Source organism: Scatophagus argus, chromosome 1 (assembly GCF_020382885.2).
Source record: "Scatophagus argus isolate fScaArg1 chromosome 1, fScaArg1.pri, whole genome shotgun sequence".
NCBI classification, from domain to species: domain Eukaryota; kingdom Metazoa; phylum Chordata; class Actinopteri; family Scatophagidae; genus Scatophagus; species Scatophagus argus.
Genome location: NC_058493.1, coordinates 958,803 through 986,261, shown reverse-complemented (window position 1 = coordinate 986,261; position 27,459 = coordinate 958,803). Strand labels below are relative to the sequence as shown.

At 38.8% G+C, this 27,459-nt stretch overlaps 1 protein-coding gene across 2 annotated transcripts; it reads left to right on the top strand.

Annotated features, from left to right (window-relative positions):
- The first annotated feature begins 52 nt into the window (after positions 1-52).
- Positions 53-27,418, top strand: tpcn2 (two pore segment channel 2). 2 transcript variants are annotated; one of them, XM_046385367.1, is made up of 25 exons: positions 54-472; positions 6,371-6,426; positions 8,725-8,801; positions 10,795-10,972; positions 11,153-11,269; positions 12,775-12,881; positions 14,009-14,081; positions 15,943-16,042; positions 16,141-16,206; positions 16,333-16,397; positions 16,532-16,623; positions 16,984-17,065; positions 17,472-17,561; positions 17,684-17,803; positions 18,915-18,974; positions 19,542-19,670; positions 20,131-20,180; positions 20,429-20,528; positions 21,211-21,282; positions 22,360-22,433; positions 23,700-23,805; positions 24,246-24,328; positions 24,406-24,487; positions 25,300-25,391; positions 25,505-27,418. In XM_046385367.1, exons 1-25 carry the CDS (start codon positions 331-333, stop codon positions 25,581-25,583), a joined length of 2,292 nt encoding a protein of 763 aa, XP_046241323.1. In that variant the 5' UTR covers positions 54-330; the 3' UTR covers positions 25,584-27,418. The 2 variants fall into 2 exon arrangements, with proteins under 2 accessions (XP_046241405.1, XP_046241323.1); XM_046385449.1 differs by lacking the exon at positions 6,371-6,426 and having other exon boundaries at positions 53-472.
- The last annotated feature ends 41 nt before the right edge of the window (positions 27,419-27,459 follow it).

Sequence of the window (27,459 nt, the reverse complement as noted above, 5' to 3'; positions counted from 1 at the left end):
AGGGACAGTAATTAATGGAGTCAGTCAGGTTGTCTCTCGGCGCTCCGCTGCGGCGTGTGTCGTGAGCTGTAGGTGGAGTTTGTGCCTTTATAGACAGTGTAAAGTGATACTTCTGAACGGGGCCTGACACAAGAGCGACTTCCTAAAAACGCCTTCCACTGCAACGACTCGACGTTCGAGCCGCTTGAGAACTTGTTGACATTGTGTGCTAACCGACTGAACTGAGAGCTCCTGTTGCTGATCTCAAACCGTCTCCCTCTAGATCTTTTGCCACTTTCAGTTTACAGCTGGGGAACGAGTACAGAACAAACTGTTGCCTACTTTTCCTGGATGGAGACAGACGGTCTGCTGACCACGAGTGCCAGCGGAGACTATGGCTCCGGGCTGGGCACAGAGCACAGGGAGTCCCCGGGCAGCAGACGGACGTCGTATTCAGTCACCGGACAGTCGTGCAGTTTCGAGGGGGGCACCGGTGAGTGGATTGTGATACCCTTAGGTCGGTCGAACGATTACTGAACATTCATGCGAGCAAAGCGCAAGTACAGGTGGGTGCAGCTCCTGTGTTGCACAAATGCTAGACGTGGTATATTCAGATCTTCAACTAACATGCCAGCAGTTACAAGCAAAGGTCCACTGCACTTTGAAGGATAAGAAAATAAAGTATATGTAGGAAACGGCCCTGTAGCCACAAAGAGCTATGTCCTTCTAATGACAGCTCCAACAAAACCGCCACCTGGCACTGTGGAGGCTCTGCATTCCGTTACCATCAACCACATAGATGAACAGATGCGTCATGTCAGCATGTTACAGGCCTGTATGTTAAATATCAACTCTAGTTTTTGGTGGACTGTTGGGATCTTCTTCAACAGAGGGCGTTGAGATAATGTAAGAGGCTGGTGTCATTTTTATTTCAGATGACAGTGTAATTTATCAGTGCACAGTCACAAACAAATTTGGACATAATCAAATTACCACAAAGGTTGTTATTGATTATCACTGATGCACTTTGTTGTTGTAGCAGGTTAGGGTGGAGCTTTGTTATGTTTTGTTGGGTTGTTTAATTTTTGACAGTACATGCTTTGTAAGATCACGCTGTCAGATAGATGAAGCAGATTTAAAAGTATGCTAACACATTCTACCAAGACCACATCTAAAGTACAATGGGAACATTCATTGTGTATTACAGTGCATTCATAATGCTTCATGACTATGCTGTATCAACAATGAGTTGTGAAACATTATAGATGTGATTTATAATGAATTATAAGTTCGTGTCTTACTGGAGGCTCTTGACTAGTTATAGACTAGAGGTTGAATAATGAGACTTACAGTGCATTATGGCTACCTATACTCACCTGTATACAAATCAACAAACAGCTGTAGTAAGGACTCATAGTATGCTATAACTGTCCATGTGGCATTATAAGTTATCACTGTGTATCTTAAGTAAAGTGTACATATTGATGCATCCGTAACAATGCAGCTTCATTGTTAGTGGTAAGTAAAGTGTAATGCAGGGTCATGAAAATAAAAGAATCCATGCTGCTTCCTAAGTGATTTTTATATAATACTGAGTACAAGCATAAAGCAGCATTTAAATGGAAAAAAACACTGAATGCAAGCATCGTAACTGTGTTCATAAGAGGACATAAACAGTATAGCAGTAGGTATAATTTTACTTGTTTTCAATCATACCTCTAAATTAAAACTAAAATTCAGTGCAGTTACTGTGACAGAGGGCTTCACTGTAAGAAAGGGGAGTTTCTCCTTGCCACTGTCTGCTTGCTCGGGGATTCAGGCTCTGGGTCTCTGGAAAGCATCTAGAGACAATTTTGATTGTATAAGGTGCTATATAAATAAATTGAAATTAAGAAATCTTGTCAGATGCCTAAAAATTGTGGCTGCTTCACTTTTATCGGTGTGATCTGTTCACTCACTGTTAATCACACTGTCCACAGTCTCAAGCCAGTCTCCTGTGACCTCTCTCATCAACACGGCGTCACGATTCTTTTTTTCCATTCTCTGTAAACTCAAGAGACTGTGAAAATCAGCAGATTAGCAACTCTAAGGTGCATTTATTCCACACTCAAAATCACTTAGATCACACTTCTTTCCATTTCTGATGTTTTGTATGAATAACAGCTGAATCTACACTACACAGCTGTGTAGTGGAAAAACAAAAGAAGGTAGGAAAGGCACAATATTCTATGAGGAAAGATATGTGTTAATTTTATGAAGTTATGAAGTCATTTCATACAGCTTTGATCAGTTTCATTGCACTTAGTAGCAAACTTTTCTGCAAATGAAGTGAATTTTCCTTTTTATTATGCTGTTGAAAGCAGCAATGATGTGTCCTGTGGCTCAGGATGTTGTGGTTGACGTGGTTTAAATCTAACTGCATTTGATGTACCGACCCCCAAACGTGTTTGTATAGAAATCTAATGCTAAGTGTCCTAGTTTATTTTTTTAAGGATGAGTCTACACTATATGGACAAATTTGAGAGCCCTGATCGTTACACCAACAGAGACTTTGGTATCTGGTATCACTTTCTAGTATATACACATACATAGTACAATACATATTTAATATGGGGTTGCTCACGTCTTTGCAGCTCTAACAGATTCCACTTATCTGAGAGGCTTTCCACAAGATTTTGGAGTATTTCTGTGGAATTTCTGCCCATTTTTGCTCATTGCACTAGAGCAATAGTGAGGTCAGGAACCGATGGGTGAAAAGGCCTCGCTTGAATGTCTGTCCAGTTCATCTCAAAGGTGCTTGATGGGGCTGAGGTCAGGGCTCTTAGCAGGCCAGTCGAGTTCTTCCACATCAAACTCACCCAGCCATGTATTTATGGACCTTGCCTTGCGCACTGGGGCACAGTCATGCTGGAATAGAAAAGGGCCTTCCCCAAACTGTTGCTACAAAATGGAATCATAGCACTGTCCAAAATGCTGAGGCTTTAAGATTTCCATTGACTGGAAGTAAGGGGCTTAGCGCAATCCCTGAACAACAGCCCTGTACTAAACCTGAATTTAATAATGAGGATTGTCCCAATACTTTTGTCTTTATAGTGTATATTGCTGATAGTACAGTCATGTCAGCCAGTGTGAGAACAGACAAATGAATTTTCTCTTTGCAGTGCAGAGTGAAAGAGATTAAAGAATTTTGGACAATGATAATACTAATCAGACAAGCACTGCCCCTTCACGGTTTCAGGTTCCAGCAGAGGTGTTTTTTGTGTGATATTGTTTCCTGTCACTTAGCGGGTGCTAAATATTGTGTTACCATAGTTTCTTTTCCCTGTCATTGTCTTTTAAAAGTCATTAAGGGTAATTTACATATAGACAGATGAATAACAAGAAGTCATTATTTACACAGACAGATGAAACCAATCTTACTGATTCCATGTCTTAAAAGTCGAGTTGTCTATTTTTTCATGGACAATTAATGTTGATGGTGTTGGAAGTCAGTAGTAGAGTGCAGGGTGTTTCTGACAGTTTCTCCATGGGGGGATTTTTTTGTTCTTAAGTGATTCATTTCTGTTGAAACAAAAAGTTTGAAGTGCAGCTCACACTTGTTTGTGGCATGTGTTGGCTGTTCGTGATTCAGCAGTGTTGCAACCGTTGTTAAGTGTTGCCTTGTCAGAGACGCCTCTCACCACCACTGCTATGACACATCCTGCTATACGACATAGAGTCAGCAGCACCAAATACATGCGTGTGTGTGTGCGCATGCAGCTAAAACTGAGTCATCATATCTGCGTCTACGTTACAGCTTTGTGGAAAAGTCTACCTGTCAAATTAGTCCATGAATCCCCATATGATAAATATTTGAAAACCACAGGTCTATTTGTGTTTGTATTTATGTACACTATATACACAAAAGTATTGTGACACCTGGCTATTAAACCAACAGTGGCTTTACTGACATCACATTTTAAATACAAAGATAACTTTGCAGCTACTTTGCTTTGTGCACTGGGGCATATTCATGCTGGAATAGAAAAGGGCCTTCCCCAAACTGTTGACAGATAGTTGGAAGCACAGCATGGTCTAAAATGTTTTGGTATGCGTACTGGCCCAAGAAAAATAGCTCCATATTGCACCTGAATTCAATACAAGAGAGGGGTGTCCCAGTACTTTAGTCAATATGGTATATATCTGTGATACATGATAGGCCAGTAGTTCTAGTAGGACAGAGAGACTGTCTAAAATCTGTCATAATACAATTTTAATTTGACTGTATTTTGCTCCTGGAATAGAGAGACAAGGCCATCATGGTTTAGCATGGTTTGCTAAGTAAAAAAAATGTTTAGGTATGCTATTTTAGAAGTTACCTGGTTAACCGAGTAACTCTGCTTGTGTGGTGGTGTCAAACCCCCACCTGGCAGCTATCTGACTGATGGACATTGTATACAAAACCAAAGCTGACATTCCTTGCACTTAATGCGTCAACAAGCAGGCACTTAATCCAACTGAGTGGTATTTTGTTATTCAGTTCAATTCAATTCAGTTTATTTATATAGCGCCAATTCACAACAAAAATTATCTCATGAGACTTTCCAATTAACCATGAGTAAGAAGGAGCACACAAACAGAGATGCATAGCAGCAGCAATAATACCAGAAGCATTGGTACTATAGATAATGATAATGAATTCAAATAAATTATGACTAAACAGTAGTAATTGTGGTAGGTTTCAAGCATCGCTTCCTTAAATTTAGCCACAGCACTATCAGACAGGCATCTAGTATCTGAATTTTTTCTTGGTGGTATGTAGTCAAGTAAGACAAATTCAAAAGTTACTAAACAATGCCATGTGACTTTTGTTAATTTTACTTTTTAAAACAATATTTATTGTTTTTTCCATTTGACTCACACATTTGTTTACAGCAAAGTTTGTTTAAGCATAGGTTTCAGAGTATATTTCTGAAAGGTTTTCCACCCAACCCAGCCAAACAATCCCAATCCATTCCAACCATCCCACTCATCCACCATTGGTATGATTGTCCACCAAGCATTACAGATGGTGTGCATACAATAAACTTGATTTGTCCCAAGGGTATTTAAGTGATTGGTGGGGGGAATCCAAACCCAGACACCATCCTATATGGACCTGGACCTAATCAATAAATTTATTCCATTATTACATTTTGACAGTGTATGTTTTAGATTGTTTTAACTGGTCCAGCACTAAAAGCGTTATGGAGGGGGAAAATAACCAGTTGATAGACGAGATGAGAGACAAGGGCAATCCAAGAAATAAGTAATTTCACACATGTGAAAACAAAATTTTTATGAATGTCCATTCTTCATATGGACATGCATACATTGCCTGTTACAACTTCCTTGAGCAGTTTATTTGGGATTGGGGTCTAAGAGGCATGTTGTTGGTTTAGATGAAAAGATTAATGACTTTAGCTGATGAAAGTCAATGACAGAAAAGCAGTCAAGATAGTTATCCGGTCTTACAGCTGTTGCTCCTGTTTTTGAAAGTAGTTGTAGTACCAGTAGTATCAGTTGAGGTCAGGAGATGATGAATTTTGTCTGAATGAGTAAGAAGCTCCAGAAGCTCCTTGCTCTGTTCACTGCTTGCCAGCTGGCCAGCATCTGTCTTCCAATTAGCCGCCCAGCAATCCATATTATTTATCCTGTATATTCATGGAAAATTCTCCAAAAGGCAACAAGACCACAACCAATTCTAAGAGGTGAAATGAAGTGACTCAAATTAGCATGGGTAAAACCTAGCAGATAGCTCACGGTGAGCTGTCACTCGCAAAGGAAATATATGAACATATATCCAAATATATGTAGAATATATGTGATATGTATGATAGATATATATCTAAGACATATATCTATCTTGAGTGATGGTTATACTACATGCACAGATGTGGCAACTACATGCCAGCAGTTACAAAGTTTATTATTATTACTAATTGTTATTAATTATTATTATTATTTTAAATTTGAGCATTACAGACCTGCTTGCCTCCTGTCTGTCCTGTTAACGTAGAAGTCCCAAAATGAAAAATGAACCACACCCTTTCCTCAACACTCAGCTGTAGCCCATCTTGTGTTTTTCCCAGTTTTGCCTCAAGAAAAAACAAACCTTCATTTTAGCACCCTATCCAACCAGTTCTACAGACAACAATACCACACAGTCTGTCATCTGTCTTAGTCAGAGGACCTGTAGATTCTGTTGTATAGGAACAATGTTTACTGGGTAAAGGTACGCGTGATGAGTGAGGAGAAAGAAGATCACTGTGTTCAGAGCACTTCTGGGATATGTAAAGATCTTTGTTATTTCTGCTCCTGAGTCAAACTGTTCAGATGGTCCTGCTACTCTCACTTATCTCACTGTCCACAGATGATGAGGACCTCTACATCCAACAAGCTGTTGTATTCATTGAGGATGCCATACAAGTAAGTGCTATAACTTAACTTACTTGTTTCTCTTTTTGTAAATGGCTAAATGAACATAAAAAAAGTATCTGCAAAATACAGCAGGGTATTTGAGGTACAGTCAGATCTCAGTTTTCATTTCCTTTAAGCTCATCTTCAACAAATTCATGTTAGTTTGAGGCATTTAAAAATCCACAGTATATCCCAGTATGAAAATATGCATAGTAAGCTTGGTGTGTCTTGTTGAATTTTGAGCACAATTCTAAATTTGGAACTAAGGAACACTGTAAAAGTCAGACTCTTTCATCAACCTAAAGACTTATGTATTTTAAGTAATTCTTTTTTAATTACAATTATTGCAACATTACAAAGACTACTGAAGTTCCAGAACTCAACGCCTTTTTCCAATATTAAACATCTCGCCATAGGACTCACCAGGGACTGCTCTTACTGTGGCTGGTAGGCGTGGAATGTTGTGGGAGAAAAGTCTGGCTTGGGAGTGCCTTGTGTGAAGGGATGGCAGAGCCAGACGACGTTCATTTGCTGAACGTAGAGCCCGAGAAAGGTTGTAAACCTGAATGAAAACGCCCAGGTACAGTAGCTGGGTGCAAATTCAGGTCACTAAGCTAGCGTTAGTGACTTGAATTTGATTCTGGCTACCACAGGTAACCAGTGTAGTTGGATGAGTAATGTTGTAGAGCACATAGCGACGGGACCGTGATACAGATGCAAGTTTAGCATTGGAATGGGAGCATGAGATTGTTATAGAGCCTCAGAGAAGTCAGATCAGTGCTCATGCAAAGCATGATTTATTTTCGTTGGCTTTTTGTGGTTTGGAAATTATGTTTTCCTGTGTTTAGACAAGACAAGACAAGACAACTTTATTTGTATAGCCCATTTTTACAAGCAGTTTGTCTCAAAGGGCTTAACATAACATCAGCAACATCCTCTGCCCTCGACCCTCACATCGACTAAGGAAAAAGAAAAACCTTTAACCGGAAAAAATGGGAGAAAACTCAGACCCAACAGAGGAGGGATCCCTCACCCAGGACGGGCAGACGTGCAATGGATGTTGTACAGGCAGGAAAGCAGTTAACAACATGAGAACAAGTAAAACAAAATCTAAAAATCTTCTTGCCCCAGGCCTTCCGTCTGCTCAACAGTGAGCGTTTATCTGGACAATCCTACTCCCACCTCCACTAGATGTAAATACTGTACACGTAAATACTGCACATTTTCACTTTTTTAATTTCATTATTTTTTTATAAGCGTTCTATTTTACAATATTTAAATTTTACTTACCTATTTTTTGGTAGCCGGGACATAAAGAATTTCACTGCACATTGTACCGTGTATGATTGTGTGTGTGACAAATAAACCTGTCTTGTATCTTGTATAATAGAGATTAAAGATTAACAGTTAGTCAGACCTATTCTACCTGTGGCTGTCTGTCAAGAAGAGACTGTAACTATGCCTTCCAGCCATACACACTTTGTTTGAGGCTAACTATACGCTTTACTAAACAGAAAGGTTTTAAGTTTAGTCTTAAAAGTGGAGGTGGTGTCTGCCTGTCGAACCCAGATTGGCAACTGGTTCCACAGCAGGGGTGCCTGATAGCTAAAGGCTCGTCCTCCCGTTCTACTTTTATGAATTCTGGGAACTGTAAGTAAACCTGCACTCTGTGATCTGAGTGATCTATTGGGAATATATGGGACTATTAGATCCTGCAGGTATGATGGGGCGAGTCCATTTAGGGCCTTATATGTAAGTAGGAGAATTTTAAAGTCTATTCTGAATTTTACCAGAAGCCAGTGAAGAGAAGCTAAGATGGGGGAGATATGATCCCTTTTACTGATTCCTGTTAAAACTCTAGCTGCTGCATTCTGGATCAGCTGCAGGCTATTAATAGAGTAATTTGGACATCCTGACAATAGTGAGTTGCAGTAGTCCAGCCTAGAAGTAACGAAAGCATGGACAAGTTTTTCAGCATCACTCTGAGAGAGGACGCTCCTAATCTTAGCGATATTACGGAGGTGAAAGAAGGCGGTCTTAGAGGTCTGTTTAATGTGATGGATAGATGACATATCCTGATCGAAGATAACGCCGAGGTTCCTTGCAGTCGTACTGGAGGCCAAAGTAATGCCGTCCAGAGAGAGAATGTTATCAGATATTCCAGTTCTAAGATGTTTGAGACCAAAAACAGTGACCTCAGTTTTGTCTGAGTTTAATAATAAAAAATTTAGTGTGTGGTTTAATTTCTTTCTGTTGTGATGCTCGTGTGAAGCCCTTTTGTTTTAAGAAGTGTTTGTTTTCCTACAGTACCGGTCCATCAACCACCGGGTGGATGCCAGCTCACTCCGCCTGTATCGATGGTACTACTCCAGGATATGCCAGTGGTAAGTTCTAACAACTGCTCAGGCCAAATCATGTATGAATGAAACTGTGCCTGGTTTTATATAATAAGTCATAGTGATATGTTCAGGTTGAGACCTTCAGCAGGAGGACAGATATTCATCAATTTCAATTCAACTTTCACTTGCACCGTTTATATGCACCAGTGTAATCAAAGCCTTATAGCCATGGGGAGAATATGGCTTTTAATAAATAACGAAACTCACTAAGTAAGAATCAAATCCTTATTATTTATATACTTATTAATTATAATATTAAGCTTCAGATTATTTTCATGATTAATCGTGTTGTCTATGAAATATCAAAAAATGTGAAAAGGGCTCATCACAATTTCCTGGGGTCCACAAAGATATTTTAGAATTATTTCCTCTGTCCAACCAATAGTCCAAAATCCTTGAGACCCAAAGAGCAGACAAGTACATGCTGTGCGATTGAATGAATCTTACTATTTTTAATCGAATCTTCATTTAATTAAAGTCAAATGGAAGCCATTGCGATAATTAAGCTGTTAATTAGTGGGACCATTGTTATAGTATTCTTTTTATTGTGAGTGCTGACAAACATTTAGCTCAATTAGGACATTACCGCTGTTGTTTCGGTGAATTTTTCCCCATTTTCCCCAGTTCACTAATTCTCCATTCATAATTTAAAATATTCCACAACTTTCCAGCAAAATATTCAGTTTTCTTTGAAACTTAGTCATAATGGAAGTCAGTTAGAAAACCGTTCAAATCCACTCATCTTCAACTCATCTTCTTCTCTTCCCAGTCATTCATATATAAATTACATTCACACCTTTCACTTCAATACTGAGGCCATTGGCTAAACTTTTAAATATCAAGCAGAATTTTTACACAGTCACAGCATTTTTGCACTTTTTTTCACTTTTCTTGTTTTTCTCTTTTTTTTTTTTTTTTTTAATTGGACAAAATATTTGGAGCCTGGTGACATCATCATTAGTGTGGAAGAGCAGTGAAAAAGCCTAAAAATCTTTTCTTTAACTCTTTAAGTCACTCCTGCAGTTTTCACCCCACACCCTTCTTGAAGATGTAGGTACATTTTGCTGGTTCTAGTCATGGTAACAGACAAGGCAACAGTCTAACTCAAAGAGGACCCAAAAGCCATAGGGTCAGCCAGCTGCCTCATGAGCTCTCCCCAGAAGTTCTTGATGGAAGCAGACATGTTCAGAAACTTTTGAGTGTGATGGCGGCAAAGGAATTTCTGAAAGCATTCAGAGTCATACTTTCTTTTGTGCATATAATTTGTTATTAGGGTGCACGCTCACCCATCAGTCCCACTAATGTTGTTCTAAGCTATATTATTCCGACCTGTTCTGCCTTCCGTATATTTTTTGCATCACAACTAATTCAGCATACTTTCACCTACACAAATCATTCACGTATCCAAATGTTCAGCTCTTCAATGACATTTATGCTCACATTTTTCTGTTTTCTACATTTTATAGTTTTTAGAATTTACAGCTTGACATTTCTGCATTTCAGATTTCTTCAAAAATGTATACTTTTACCTTCCATACTTTAGACATCAAGCCTTTGGAAAATTTCGCTTCTTTCAGATGATATGCCATTTACATCACAGTTTATTGTGCCATTTTTTAATTTTCTGGCTCAAAGCACCACTGCCATGGTATTTTACTTCTTACAATCTTGCTATGATTTCCCTGTCATTTTTTCCCTGTCATCAATCTATCTATCAATCATGCATGTTTCACTTACATAGCTTTCAGGCAGCAAATAAGCCAACAAAGTTTGGTGGCTAAGCAGTTCATTACAACTAGCATATTCAGACAAAACAAGTAAATGCATTTCCTTAAATGTTGAACTGTACCTTTAACAACTTAGGTATTGTTAGTGGTGATAAAGAATACGGAGTGTCGAAAGCCTCATCATCATGCTGAGCTGAATGTTTTGTCTAAGCCATATTTCCATCTTACCCCTCTGTCTTTCCCTGCCCCAGGGGCCTAGGCCTAACAATTGCAGTGGTATTGTTGCTGGCATTTGTTGAGCGCCCGTCCTCTCTGTCTGCCTCTTTGGACCCCCGGCATCGCTCTCCACCCTGGGAGCCTCCCTGTGGCTTCACCGAGAGCATTGAAGCAGTCTGCCTCATCATCTTCTCTCTTGATCTTGCTGTGAAGGTAAACACAGCGAGGGTGTAGTTGTTCCCGGGATGGTCACTGTCTGGTCAAACAAGAATTTCAACATAGATATTGCCTCAAGTCATTTCCAGATAATCTTGCTGCTTTGAAGTTATTTTGATGCTCATTTGTCCATTTGAACCACTGGTTCACGCCATCTGCCATCTGTTTTGCCCTCAGAGCTACTTGATTGGCTGGGACGAATTCAGGAAGAATAAATGGTTGATTGGCTACATGGCTGTCATTTCGATCTCCATCATCGACTGGGTGTTGTCTGTCAGCATGGCATGTGACGAGGTGAGACTGTCTTCTGTCATGCTTCTCTAAGGATGCTGCGCTCAGGACTAAAGTGCAACATTGAATACCATTAGAGAGAATGAAGTGAAGAGAATCGGTGTTCATAGAGAAGTCATTAGGACACTACAACACAAAACAAACTGTAGGCCACTCTCAACCTGCATTCTCGTTATTGTAGTTGACCTATGACACAATCATAATGTGGTCCAATTCAAAATTCATATTTAGGCAGCTACAGTACACATGACTGTAAGTGGTCTTGCTCCATCCTTGTTACTGAAGACATTTTTAGATTTGACTAAATTTTGAGTTGACAAGTTGCAAAGTATGCTGGAAGTCAGTAAGAGTTGGAGATGCTGACAAGCTCTGTCTATGTAATTAATTAAAATGTTCTTTGCTTTAATTTTAACTAAATTTTGACCATTTTACATGACAGCGGACCTAAACACCAAAGTACCTACAGCTGTTACACAGAGAACAGCACTAAACAGATGTATGAGAACTGGAATCTAATAAAGGACTAGTGCATATGGGGCTGTTTCTCAGGCGTTGGGCAAGGCCTCTTACTTCCAGTGAAGGGAAATCTTAATGCTTCAGCACGTCCAAGACATTTTGGACAATACTATGCCTCCAACCCTGTGGCAGCAGCCCAAGTATCCCAGCATGCATTGAACTTTGTTCTGCATACAGTCAACAAAGTACTGCATTTAAGTGATTGAAAGTGAGTGAGAGAAAGAGACAGAAGCCACTAAACAAGGGGAGGGTGATGGAAATGGTGTGACCCGCACATCATTCTGTTCTTTCAGATTTATTGTCAAATACTTTGGGGAGATGAAATAACAAATGGTGTCCATACAGTACAAATTACAGCAGGATATTTAAAATCACTGCAGTCTTACTACAATTCAGAGCACTTTATATAGGCGTGAAGATCTCTTCAGGATGGGACTCTTATCAAACGTGAAGTTTGGGACAGATCTGAGTTCAGTTACAGTGTAAGCCTTTTTCTGTTTCTAAGCAAAACAAGGTAATTCAGCAACATGTCATCAAAATTTTCCACATGGCCACGAACATCGTTAAACTGAAAGACTGAAAAGCTTCACAAATTAGCATTTGTTTGTTAGATCTTTAGATTGTGCTGACCAAATGTAATGCTGATTGATTCTCTTAGAGGAGTTTTTTAAGTCCAACGCCAGGGAGATGGCTAAAGAAAAACCCATTAAATTAAAAAAATAACTGACTTTCTGTTGGTATGGCTCCAAGAGATTTTTTTGTAGGTATGATACACATGCTTATCAGGATTCATACACGTGAAACATACTGCGTGGGCTACTTCGTTAAAATTTTGTAGGGGTACTATCAAGCCAGTTTGCCACATCCACTCCTCAGGCCCTTATCAAATTATAGTTTTTTTCCACAACCAACATAATTCTATTAAAAGAGTTATTTTGAGTTTGCACTCTTGAAGATGAATGTTGTGTGAATGTCTTTTCTTCATCAATCAGAGACTGAGAGTGCGGCGACTCTTCCGGCCGTTCTTCCTCCTGCAAAACTCTTCTCTGATGAAAAAAACACTGAAGTGCATCAAGAGGACACTGCCAGAGATTGCCAGGTATCTGACTCCTTAACACTGGCATGACTACCAAGAAGGTATTGATTTATAAGCGAGGTTATTCAGATTATTTATGGACATTTTTTGTACTCTGGGCTCAACACAGTGAAATTTTCTCAGTTTACAAAGTGAATCCACAGTGAAACCTGCAGTGGCTTAGTCATCTTCCACTTCATTCCACACCTCACTTCAGAGTGCTCAGTTCTGTCAGTGGATTGCTGCTTCCCCATAATGTGGTCACAGACTGATGGCTGATAAACTCTACCAGACATGCATCTTTTACGTACTTTTTACAATAGCATTTGTCTCCCCTATGTGATCATTTCAAATTCAACTGCATTGTTTCCAGAGCATTATAAGACAGTTCAGAGCACAGCCTCACCTCTGCCAAAGTGTGGCCTGGATCACACCTGCTCCCTCCCTGATGTCAAAATGCTGCGGCATGCACACACACACACCTGCTGACACGGACATCCTTCAGTTTCTCACTCATCAAAAATTAAAAAAGAATAAGAAATAAAACCCTGAAAGAGATTGTAAATGGTAAACCTGATGCAGGCTATTTATTTGCAAGATACCGGTAGCCGACTAAAGTTATAAGGCGTTATTAGACATACACTACATACACAAAAGTACTGGGACAGACCTCTTTAGTAGCTAATTCAGGTGTAGTATGGAGCTGTTTTTCAAGGGGTTGGGCTCGGCCCCTTACTTCCAGTGATATCTTCCAGAAAAATCTTAATGCTTCAGCATGCCAAGACATTTTGGACGATGCTACAGTTACAAAACTTTGTGGGGAAGACCCTTTTCTATTCAAGCATGACTGTGCCCCAGTGCACAAGGTAAGGTCCATAAAGACATGGTTGACACAGAGCCCTGACCTCAACCCCATCCAGCCCTGTTGGTGTAATGGTCATGTGTCCCAATACTTTTGTCTATGTATGTAAGGCATTGTGAAATAATCTTTTATGTGAACACATAAAGCTAAATAGATGAAAATTTTGTCTGCACAGTGTATCTCTGTATAATAGAAGAAAAAAAAATCTTACAGCATGAGTCATGTGTCCTTTCTATCCCCACCCTGTGTGTGTGTGTGTGTGTGTGTGTGTGATCTCCTGTCTTTGCAGTGTCATCCTGCTACTGGCGCTCCACCTCTGCCTCTTCACTATGATTGGCATGCTGCTGTTTGCTAAAACTGAGGTGAGTTCAGGTCTTTGTTGTTAAATACATACTGCAGTATTGTACTGCTAACACTTTACCCTTTATGGACATGTGTGTGACTTTGTGTGAATAGGAAAGTCAACAGCCAAGTGTCACTATCAAAACAAATGCTACAGTAATTGACAAAACATTTGCAAAAGTAATTACACAAATTTATGTAAGAGTAAAAATAATGTCCTAAACTGGTCGAGAAAACATGTGATGGGTAGGATGTGAAACCTCTAAGAAAGAACAAAGCTTTAACTCACCAGATTAAGTTATAGTATTTTTAAATAGCGCCAAATCACAAGAAAAGTTATCTCATGACACTTTCCAGATAGAGTAGGTCTACACCAAACTTTTTCATTTCGTTTTCGATAATGATGTGTGTTTCAGTGACTCAAAGTTCATCTGCCAGTGTTATCCTTTTCTGTTCGGATTTTGTTTTCGATGGCAGATCTTATTTTCATTGCCAAAAATCACAACTATACATACATAGAACATTTAAATAGTATATGGATGTTCTGTTGCTTCTATACGTATACAATATTTATAACTATATGTACACCCAGAAAGTATAGAAGAAAGTAGAAGCTGCTCTGGTATTACAGTAGAAGATACTTTTTAATCTTTTACCAGACAGCAGCAGGATGAACAGACTGTAGCTGCGGTGCTGTTGTGTTATATATATATATATATAATAAAAGAGTTTGGTCTAGACCTGCTCAAATTGGAAAGTGTCATGAGATAACTTTTGTTGTGAATTGGCGCTATATAAATAAACTGAATTGAATTGAGTTGAATTGAATTATAGTGTCCTTTGGGCTCTGCACAGGTACCTCAGCAGTATCTCTGATATTTGGTAAATGGGATCCAAAGATGTTCTTGGGCCCTTTTGTAATGTTTTCAGTCAGGATATTTTTGAATGACTGTCTGTAAAAATTGGGTAAGATACAATAAGATTTATTGATCTTTATTGATGCCCGGAGGAAAATTACATTGTTAGAGCAGCTCGGTACATTCACGTGTCAGACAACAATACAATCAATGATATAATCAGAAATAAAACAAGGCACTTATAAACAAGGCATTTAAAAACAAGACCCTTATAAACAAGGCACTTAACAGGTTATATGTATACACATAAATACAGGATATAGATAAGTCCAGTAGATCAATAGGAAACTAGTCTGGCTCAGTGCTCACAGATCTGGCAGATGCCTCTTAGAGTCTGATGGCACTGATTGATGGCACTGATTTCCTGAATTGTGCCTGTAATGTTGACACAAACTTGGTGGTGGAAGCCAAGAAGAAGTGAGTATATGCTTGAGGCCCAAACAGCTTGCAATGTGCTACTTCTTCTTCCAATTGCTTACTGAACAACACAGTATATAAAGGCGAGGAACGTAACAATAGTAAGTTTTACAATAATACACAAATGTACAACAGCAGTCCAAGCATATATTGTATCATTACAATAATCAAAGTCACAGATTTTTTTTTCTTTTAGCAGAGATGCTTTAAATTGTGAAGTGAAACGTTCGTGAAACGTGAAACTTTCATGTCCTTTTCTGGAAGTAGCAAAACCTGTCCCAACAACACTTTTTTTCCCCTCAAACTAAGGTGTGGCTATGGAAACATACATACACTCAAATCATGCCACTAATTATACTAATAAAATTCATTTTTATATGCAAATTTAAACATGATTCAAGTAAACATTTCTTCCTTGTGAAGATGCAGCTTTTTCACAAATGTATGTGAAGTATATGTGAAATATTTCCAGTTTAGAAGTACATAATAAATTCACAGCTAAGATGATGAGGCTTTGATTCAACACTCCCTCTTTGCTTCTGTTCAGGATCCAAAGAAGAATGAGGAGTGGAAGTTGTATTTCAGAAACCTTCCTAACTCCCTTACCTCTCTGCTGGTGCTGCTCACAACAGCCAACAACCCAGACGGTATACAATCTGTCACATAATAAAGCAAGACTTGTCTACTGACTGCTGTTAATTTGATTCTGATCACCTTTCCAATATTTTTTTCTGTCCTTTCACAGTGATGATTCCTGCATACTCCCTAAACAGATTCTACTCTATTTTTTTTGTGGCCTTCAGTGTAATTGGTAAGCAGCGATTACTATTGTCTGTCAGTGCAGCAGCTGGTAGCAGATTGCTGTGTTGCGGTTGAACTAATATAAACGTGTAAGAGTAGAGTGTTTTTAAAGAGACTTTGTTTTGTTTCCTTGCAGGAACCTACTGTCTGATGAACTTACTGACTGCCATAATCTATAACCAGTTCAGAGGATATTTACTGGTGAGTCACACATACGCGTAACATCAGCAATTGATTGTCCTGAGAACTACCATGCAGTTCCAGCTCCTCACATTCATACTGGAAGCCAGGTCAAGAAACAGTCAGGAAACCTTTCTGTTCATGTTTTGGTCCAGATGTCAGTCCAAACATCCATCATCAGGAGAAGATTGGGTATCAGAGCTGCTTTTCAAGTCCTCACTTGCCAGGGTGCTCGGCGAGCTACAGAGTAAGACACATTGTGGGCACACACATAACACATCACATCTTATCTCTGACTGTTGTGAAACAGTCTTTATCACTGACTGTAAATATTTGCATTTATTTGAAGAGTCATAGTAATGATTAGCTTTATCACCCCATGATGATACATGATGATGACAAATGTGACATATTAAATTGCTTTGTCAAAATATGATAAAATGTCCTTTCAGTACTCAAATCAAAATCTTTAATCTTTTCCCTCAAAGTGATATTGATACTTCAAAGTGTTTTAACAAGATTTTTTTTCCACCAATTTCAATCAAAAGACTGGATTTCTTTTAAAGGAGTGGATCACTTTATTCAACCTGTTAATTGATTCTGTCAGGGAGGGTGTCCGTGTTGATGCGGTGCTGGAGGTGATGGCCAGGGTCCAGATGAAGAGTTACTACAGAGCAGCCATCACTACTGTCAGAGCTAGTCCCACACAAACACACACCCACAGTGATGACATTTATGTTTCCTTTTCTTTTAGATGAATGTATCACCAAATGATGTTTTGGCACTGGTCTGTGCATGAAGACCATTTAATACTGATATTACTTAATTCTCACAAACCGACTGCACTTCTTCTTAGCTTAGAGTTCTTCTTCCCCCAATTGGGCAACAAAGCATAATGCATCTTAAACATTTAATGATATCAACTGATAGACTGTAACTCTACAAATACTTCATATACAGCATAAATCTTATTTTACATAAAGCTTTGAGTGGGTTAGACCACAAGAATATTTCAATTTAAACCAGCTGACATGAGAAGATGCCTTCTCTGGTTCTTTATCGTGACTGTTTTCCCTTATGCTGTCTGGACTGCAGGAGGCCCGGCAGTATGCAGATGTGGGCTACATGGACCGAGAGCAGTTCAGGAAGATCTTTGATGAACTCGATAAAGATTGCATTAAGGAGGTAGAGCTGAGCCCAGCTCTCTGCTGCTTCACACATTCAGTTATCATTACAGTTCACGTTTGATATCTGTTTCTTGTCTCTGATCGTGTGTGTGTGTGTGTGTGTGTGTGTGTTCTGCCCAGCACCCTCCCCTGCCCCAGTACAACTCTCCAGTTCTGCACAGAATGCAGGAGGTCTTTAGTCACTACTATCTCACTATACTTGGCAATGCAGTAGCACTAGCCAATGTCATGTGCATATGTGTAAGTTGCACACACACTCACAAACACATGCATACATAAATACATACAGGACATGTAAAAGGGGAAATTATAGCATATGATCATATCCTGAACTGGTTACACTAATCTTTGGTGCCCACCTTGAAACTGTGCTGATCATGTGTGTTTTGTGCTACTAGGTTGAACATGTGTGTGAAGCCTCCACCTTTTAGAATGTGTAGCTCCTTAGTAGCAACATCCATATTCGAAGCCTTGTGGGTTAGCACAAGCGCCTTGGTTTTAATGATGCTGATCTTCAAGTGATTGTTGTTGCACCATGTAATGAAGCTCCCAATCAGTCCCCTGTGCTCTTTTTGTCATGCTTCTCAATGGAAATGATTTACTTGTATTACACATGCCAGTGTGCTGAAAGTGTTAATAGTAACTTCTCCCTTTACTACTTCTTTTAACGTTAGTTTAGATTACTTCAAAGTCTGAACAACCATGGGGTGGTAATTCTAGTTTTATTGAATTTTTCAGATCTGTCCAAGCACAAAATAATTGGATAGTGTTATCATTTTAGAATCTAATTATTAAAAAATTATTGTAGTTGTTGCAGTTGAATATTAGTGGACCAAAGACAGGGCAGCTAAGGCTGGCAGTGATGGACAGAACAGGCCAGAAGTGGGGTGGCTGGTGGTGGTGGTGTTAGCTGAAGGAAAGAGGTGATCTCATGAGAAATAACTCATCTATAGACAGTACTGAGCAACTGAAAGAGTGACTTCCACATAGTTGGAGGAATGATCTCATGAACTGGGTAGGGTAGGCCACAGTTCTTATACTGAGGTCTGATGAACTGGTGGATGACAGCTGTGGATTAATGCTGGGAATCATGAGATTTCCTCACCACCACACCCACACACACACAGCAGACAGGATAGAAGTAGAAGCAGTTTGCCCATCTATGACACAAAAACATGATCAAACGCTCCCCATGCTTTTTAATTATCCAACTATTTTGGTACACACATACACCTGAACTGAGCCTTGGACAGCCCTGGCCCAAGTTAACCTTTGTATATACTCACTGTACACCCTCACACACTACAAAGCTGTCTACCACATGGCACTTTTACCTTTGTGTGTGTTTCAGACCGTCCTGGTGTTGAACTCTGAAAAGTCCACAGCGGAAAGAGACAACTATGTCATGGAGGTGAACACAGTCATAAAATCTCTTATGGATGATCATGGTCCACAGAGGTCGATTCTTTATCATTATGGTGAACCCCTCTCCTTTAGCATTATCATTACATCATTATTACACCTTACCAGAACCATTTATGCCAGGATCTCATGAAATTTACTGTTAATATTGAATCAAGATGTTTTTGATCACCCATTAGGTCAAACTCTCCACTTTTGTACCAAAACATCTAAATACAATGCAATTTATTCACTTGTTTCATAGACTCTCAGATTGCCCAAATTTCCCCCGAATGTTGATATTTTGAACTTCTAATATAACTGTTTGATTATAAAACATAAAGAGCATTAGGAATTTACATCATTTGCATCATTTTACCATGTAAGAAAAATAGGGATTATTCTTTTAATGGCCTCTTCTTTACATTCCACCTAAGACAGACTCTAAGTCTGTAGGTCATATGTTTCATCTAGCAGCTTTTGTGGGGTAAAATGAAAATTGAAACCTTATTAAAATTGTGAACACAGCCTGTTTCAGAAATTAACTGATTTTACTTTTTTGCTGTCCGACCATCAGATCATCAACCTGTGCTTCATCCTCTACTACCTCTTTGAAATGTGCGTGAAGATCTTTGCCTTCGGCTGGAGAGGGTACCTCTCCTACAGGAACAACATCTTTGACGGCTTCCTCACCATCCTGCTCTTGGTAACACCACTGCTCTACCCACACACTCACTGCTTCGTACTTAATAAACTACATGTGTTACATGTGCAGTTGTCCTGTTACTTTTGTCTATACAGCATAAATTCTACAGTGTTACCCTTCAGCAACACTGCATGCAGTCACTTGCAAGATGTGTTACTTCAGTGTATCGAAATGGATAAACTATGTAGCATATAGAACAAACATAATGTGCTTTTTAATGAACAGGAATTACAGTATCATCATTATTTACATGGGAAGTAAAGGCAGTGGGTGATTGGAGACCACTAATTCATGTATATATTACCCATAATTGTAATATCTGAGACTTCATTATTAAACAGCCTGTTGCATCCAAATGGTCAAAACAGTTTAATGAAGTAAAATCTCTCATGGACATTTGATCTGGTGCTTTATTTACCCATTTTAATGTTCATGTGTGGTGTTTGTTTTTTACTGACAGGTCCTACAGATTACTATATATGTCACCTACAGGCTTCCTTATTCTCACTGGTAAGTTCTTATTTTCTTCCATTAAATGAACGATGACATGTTCAGCTTGTATCTCTCTTGTTGGGTCATTGGGTTTATATTGGAAAAGCAGCAGTGATGGCTGACATCTGAAGCACAGAAAATGATTGAATTTGAAAAATACACACATGCGTTTTGGTGCTGGCAGGACAAGAGTTGTTGAAAACTGTTCATCAAAGTGACCTGTCCGCCTGTTTCATATTTAAATAAGTGTGTTTGTGTCACAACAGGGACCCGTCCTCTCATGGTGTAATCTCTCTGTGGGAGATGGTTCGTTTGATCAACATGCTGATTGTCTTCCGCTTCCTGCGCATCATCCCAGATATTAAGGTACGTAGGAGGCATTGATGTCCGTTGGCATGGACTTACAGTAGCCATCTTCAGGTTGTTATGTCAGTATAATGCTAGCATTATTGCTCAAATGATTATAATTAATTTCTTTGCTGATTTCATATTGAACACTTTAGGGTTTGTTGTAGATGTAGCCAAAGTTAACTAACAACATGGCAATATTGTACATCCTGTTTACATCACCGAAGACAAAAGCACTAATCATATACACAATATTGACAAAATTTAAAGCATGTAAATGTGAGCTGCTATGACAATAAAAGTTCCTTGATCCTTGATCCTTGATCATATACAGATATCTGCTGTATGTTCTTAAAAAAAAGCACTGACATATCAAATGATGTCTTTTCTGAGAAGCTGACCTTAATATAAAAAACATTTCCTTGTATGCCTAGCCAAGACATGTAGCAACTATGCTGTAAGCTTGTAAATGAAGGGCTGTGCAGCAGTCAGTGTAATAAAAGCAAAAGTTTGACTAAAACTGTGATATCCAGTAAAACACGACGTGTCAAACATTGTTGTGTATCGCCGGGATTTTAGCACTGTGTCCTCTCTCACAACACAAATCATTTACAAACACTTCAGCCTCATCATAAATACATTCCTGTGTCTTTATGATCCTGTTTACCTTTTATATGTTCCATTTTGTTGTTATTCTTAGCTCATGGCTTTGGTTGCTAGTACACTGTTGGACCTGGTGAAAAACCTTAGAGCCTTTGCCGGGATACTCATGGTGAGTAACGTGAGAATACTTTTATCATCCAGCTGATCCTGTTGACGCATCCTGTTTGATGCAACAAGCTGTTAAAAAATAGTAACTTTTTTATCAGTGGAGCAACTTTTTTGTCAGTGCAGTTTTTCAAGTGTTTTTAAATGGCCTTTAGAAGTTAAACCTTCACCTATCTGTGTTTATGCTATCAACAAGGCGGAAAGATTGAGGTTTCTTATTGTAATTATTATACTTAAATATATTTTATTAGTAGCTACTATAGTTACTACTACTCTTAGTCATATTTCCATTATAGCTGTTATTATTATTGCGACTTTCCAGTCCCTTTGAAGTCGTTGGAGAGGTAGAGATTACATCCTGTATATTTGTATGACACGCTGCTGCACTTACAGAGAAGCACGCTGAGTCCAGGTAAGTTTCATGGCATTTAATAAGAAACAAAACGGCTACTACAGCAGCTTTCTGATGACACACGCACACATGATGGAAAAGTGCACTGTTTGCGAATGTGTAACAAAAGCAATCAAACTGAACAAAAGGCGGGCAACAGAAACTACAGCTACCTAACTGAAAAATGTACGGTGCCCACGTGACCCAAACCCTGCATATCACCAGGGCAACCAGACCAAACAAATCAAGAGACGAATAATCCACCAATGAAATAATACACGGCTCCTACAATTATTGTTGCTTTGCATCTCTCTCTGTTCACCTAGAACCCAGGTCTGCGCAGAGGTTTCTGCCTGTTGCAAGGCAGTTCTTAACCATTGTCACCAAGTGCTTGCTCTGGGGGGAATGTTGCGTCTCTTGGGAATATTTTTTTAAAATGATGTTTTTTTGTGAGTTGGTGCTATATGAATAAAACTGATTTGACTTCATGGAATTAGATCATCTTTGCTGGCACAGAAAACCTTTTCCAAATTTTTGATGTTGTTCAGAAACATTGTTGGCCTTCCTGCTTAAAGTAAGGCTACTGTCCATAGTGGTAAAGATGTAAAATTTTCACCTGACAGCGATATGCAAAGATAACATAACACTGGCAAAGATTTCATTGATGTCTTCTTCATGCTCCCTGTGCAGGTGGTATACTATGTGTTTGCCGTGTTTGGGATTTGGCTGTTTCAGGGAGCCATTAAACCCCCTCCAGCGATGAGGTAAGAAGTCGTATACCTAGGACACACATATAAGCACACACAATAGAGACAGTCAACACAGAACGAGGAAGAACAAACCTTTTTGTTAATAGAAGTTTTTTCTCACACATTAGAATAACAGCAGTTTCTTGTATGTATTTTTAGGCGTTCCTGTCATGTGGCACAAAATATAAGTGGAGCGAATGAAAATTACTACAAATACACGATATGCACAAAGGCACTGGTCCACCTGACCATTACACCAACAGTGACAGGGACAGATAGTTGGCTTTGCAGCCATAACAGCTTCAGCTCTTCTGGCAAGGCGTTTCTGTGGGAATATTTGCCCAGTCATGTAGCAGAGCCTTAGTGAGGTCACACACTGATGTTGGATGAAAAGGCTTGGCTCGTAATCCAGGTCACCGCAAATGTGCTGGATGGGGTTGAGGTCAAGGTATCATCATCCAGTCGTGTCTTTATGGACCTTGCTTTGTGCACTGGGGCACAGCCTTGCTGGAATAGAAAAGGGTCTTCCCCAAACTGTTGCCAAAAAGTTGGAAGCATAGCATTGTCCAAGTTTGTGGCTTCGTCCATCATCTGCATTGACAGGTGCAGATAGCATTTTTCAAAATGCCTTGGTATGCTGAAGCATTAAAATTTCCTTTCACTGGAAGTAAGAGGCCGAGCCCAACCCTTGAAAAACAGTCTCATATCTCACACCACCGCAGCAAAAATTATTTTAAAGTTAACGTCTGAGAAAAGAGAGTGTGAAATCTGCTTTTAACATTGCTTTGTCAGACATACACACATAGACAAAGGGAAAGAGACTCAACAGGTTAGCACAGTGAGTGCAATACACTAACTGAGAGAGAAATGGTGAGCCATATTTTAGTCAACAAAAACAATTTCAAGTTAAAAGATTTAGTGTAACGTTTCTTTCCAGTTCCTGTGACTTTTAATGGCTTACAGCATATCCAGTGCAGTGCAGTGTGATCACAGACGTGTGATCATGATCTTTTTTCTCCTCAGCTCATGGTCAGAGGTCAGCAGTAGAAAACACTGTTTTTGTACTCCAGACAGCTGAGCCATCTCTGTTTGAAACATGAAACCTGTTAACTGAATAACCTGCTCTGTTGCCAGGTTGGACTGTCCATTTAAGTGAACAGTACTGCTTGTTATGGACCCAAATAATGAGGATACATTTGTTACGGACAAACAAGTCAGCCCTGATTGTGGCACGTTTAATATTTGTACGTGTGTGTGTGTGTGTGTGCGTGCGTGTCCCAGTGAGCTGTCCAATACCACCATGGAGAACATCACGTCTAACTTCAGCATGGAGTGTGGCACCTATGAACAGCTGAACTACTGGTCAAATAACTTTGATGACTTTGCTGTGAGTAACAGCAACAGTCTTTTCTACTTCATCGTGTTTTGTTTCACTCTCCTCTCCCCGTTAACAAGACCTCTCTGTAGTATTCACAGTGAAATCTGGGGTTGAAGTGCATGTTATTGATGGAAAGATGCTTTATTTTATACCTGATTTCATTACTTCTTAAAGTAATTCACTTACAGTAGATAAACAATAAAACAGTAAAAATAAAAAACTAAAAAAAAATAAAAACTTTTATTTTCAAAACTGGTTGAGTTTCAAGAGTAAACCACACAAAAAATGGCAAAAAAAAGTCATTCATTACTACTTAAAACACTATACAAATATGAGTGTAGCTGGACTGCCAGCAAGCCAAATGTAGCTAAACTGCTACTGCTGAAGACTGCTGAGACACACTCAGATTAAGCACAGAGAAGTAAAAACTTCCCATCCCTCCCTCTCAGGCAGCCATCATTTTGCTGTATGATGTCATGATAATCAACAACTGGCAGGCCTTCTTGGACGCATACAGCAGATACACCACAGAGTAAGACAAAACACATTACACATCCACAGCAGCACATGTTGAAGATGCTTATGATGATGGGTTATTTTTTTTCCCAGGTGGTCCAAGATCTACTTTGTGTGTTGGTGGCTCATTTCCTCCGTCATGTGGGTCAACTTGTTCGTAGCGCTCATCTTAGAGGTCAGTTCACTCAGACAACATAAAGAGATATGTTCACACATGAATCAAACAGGAATGTAGCACTTTAACAGCAATATACTCAGTGGATTGTTAAACCCAAAGTCCAATTAAAGAAAATACATCAAAGGGTAGCACATCTAAAATGTCCAAGGCAAAGAGGACAAAATACATTTCACTTCTTTGTTTGACTCATATCAAGATAAAAAACAAAATAAAATCTTACGTATTCTTCGGCACAGGGTTTACATCAGAGTATCTGAAATGTGCAAATTCAACTCAGTAATTTGCAAAAGGACAGAGTTAGTACACAGGAAGTTGGACCTAATTATTTAGGAACTAATCACCTTTCTTGTCCCCTGGCTCTATGTACAGGGCCAATCATAAATTTATAATATATTTATGTCCAAACAAAAGATAAATATTTTATAAATGTTATTATTGGATTATTGGAATTAGATTAGCGAAACAGTCTTAACCTAAAGAGCATTCATTAAATTCATTTTGTGTATAGTGTTGAGTGTGTATATCCAAACCTTTTTTCTCTGAGCTGGTTCCTGTAGGACGTCACCTCCTCTGGTGGGCATCTGGACCGTGATTTGCTTCAGTATAATGTTTTGCAGTTACATAGTCCGTATTTCCTGTATGGATTGCCGTTTGTGCTACTGTATTCGTTGTGTGAGGTGGTTGTTTTTACATTAATTCATTACTGAGTTCCTAGATTAACGCCAGCCTTATCTCCTTATCTTTTAATTCAAGCTGCTTATTAAACATGCTAATAACGCAAACATTGTTTCTTCCTTGTTTTATACCAGAACTTCATCTATAAGTGGGACCGCAGTCATGCCTGCTCAGTAACAGATGTGGAGAAAATCAGATATGAAACCTCTGTTCAGCTTATGTTCAAGTATGTTGACAGTGCTGTATTATTTTCAGTCACCTAACTCAAAACTCTCAAGCCATAACTCTTGTCATACCATTCCTTTTTTCCTCCATGATCACCCCCACCCCCACCTGCAGAGAACAGATCCAGGAGCCGACAGAAGAAGAATTACTTTGTGAACTACACAAACATCCTCACTTACACCTACACTGGTGACACACACACACACACGGTGAACACCAGCACTTACCTGCGATAGTGAGTCAATGACTGTGTGGTAGAAGTGCTGAGAGGTCTTATTTTAATTTGTATTATTGTAATATGTAACGGATCTCTTGCTGAAGCCAACGAGAGACATATGTTGTTGTTATTTTATTTGTCATGTTATTGATGGGTCAAACCACTGCAATTCAGTTGTACAAAGGTTTCTTTTGGTAGAGACTCTTGAGCCAGGCACCATTGGTTGAATCACACATGAGTTGGTGCAGCTAAAGAATCTGTTATGTGCTTTGTGTGCTTTATGTGCCAAAAGTTTGGAATTAAAAAAGAATAAGAAAATAAATAATGCAATATGGAAAGGAATAAACACAACAATAAGTCACAAAAGATGTTGAAATATAAGGATTATATAAAGATTATTATAACGAGAGAGAGAGAGAGAGAGAACAAAATAAAACAATAAATAAATACATTTACATTAATTTATAAAATGTTTATTTAAGAAGGTATCTGATTGAGGCCCAGGAGACAGAGCAGCCAAAAAGAAAGAAATGCCGAGAGAGAAGAAGAGTTGAGGAGGAAACAATCCTTGCGCTGGAACCGTTGCTGAGAGGGTTTGGTTGTCAGCAACCTCTTTAAATGTGTCAATAAACTAAGAACACAATTAATGACAATTGTACTTCAAAAATATAATGATGTAAACACAGTTATAATGAGGGTTTTCTTTTAGTTTTTGACAATGAAATCTGTGTCGGTTGATTTGATTTGTTCCTTGTAGCCTTGAATTTTGAAAGGCTCGCTGAAAGTTGCTGAACATTCCTTCAAGATGAAGTCAGTGTCGACTGAAGCGTAACTGGTAGAATTGAACTTAAATGAAAGTGGTATACAATTACATATGCCCATGTTCTGCATTTTTTTTTTTTTTAAGAATTTTTAACTTAAAACACTAGCAGTTTTATATGCTCAGTCTGATTACACAAAATCATCAAGTGTTGTGTTCAAAACACGATAAAAACAATTGTTTACACACTCAAATTTTGTTTTGGCCCTCCTGTTAAATTTGATAAAACACATTTACACCCCAAACTGTCGATATTTTTGCATTTCCACATTTATTTTCTTATTCTTTCATTCTTTCACAGATTTATTTTTTTGTGGGACTCCTATCATTCAGTACATTTCATTGTCAAATACCATACTATATCAATCTGTGTTTTGCAACAAAAGGAATCAGACAGACCACAGAAGGCACCTACCAATTTCACATCTGGCAACTGAACATTTAGAAGGTAAATTCAAGTTTAACTACTGTATGTTTGCTTGCCAGATTGTGGCAATAATTTCAGTGAAACAAACAGAAATGACGTGAGTACGTATGAAGCATTGAGGAAGAGCCTCCAGAGTAGTCTGGTTTACAGCCTGTCCACATCTGGTGTGAACATCTCTGCTGGGTAATCCAGTCAGAAGTGGACAGCTCTGAGTACCAGCATGAAGACGTAATGATGATACACATAAAAAATCGCAGTAGTTTTCATAGCTAAACTAAATTCATATTCTTAATTATTTGATCCAGATTTGGTACACCTAGCTGAAAAGTGACTTTTTCTTTTCCTTAATACTTATTTAAATGAGGCAGTTACTGACACGTTATAAGACACCTCACTCCAAATTTCACTCCAGAATTGCCTGAATATTCTCTTTGTTTTTGTTTGTCCGAATTAAAGAATGTTTCATGCCTTTGTTTTCATCTTCTTCTGAGACTAGTTTTTTTGATTTTGTTATTTGGGCTCACAATGTCATTCACCTCCAAAAATAAAATGAATTTTCTTTGATTCTTGGTTAGATTTTGTTCAGTTACTACTACACAAAATTG

What these genes read in the sequence shown, in the direction of transcription:
- tpcn2 (XM_046385367.1), top strand. Translation starts at nt 331, where the DNA reads ATGGAGACAGACGGTCTGCTGACCACGAGTGCCAGCGGAGACTATGGC. An exon ending in CCAATGTCATGTGCATATGT is followed by an intron (nt 17,804 to 18,914) that starts GTAAGTTGCACA and finishes TGTGTGTTTCAG; the next exon opens with ACCGTCCTGGTGTTGAACTC. An exon ending in CCTTTGCCGGGATACTCATG is followed by an intron (nt 21,283 to 22,359) that starts GTGAGTAACGTG and finishes CTCCCTGTGCAG; the next exon opens with GTGGTATACTATGTGTTTGC.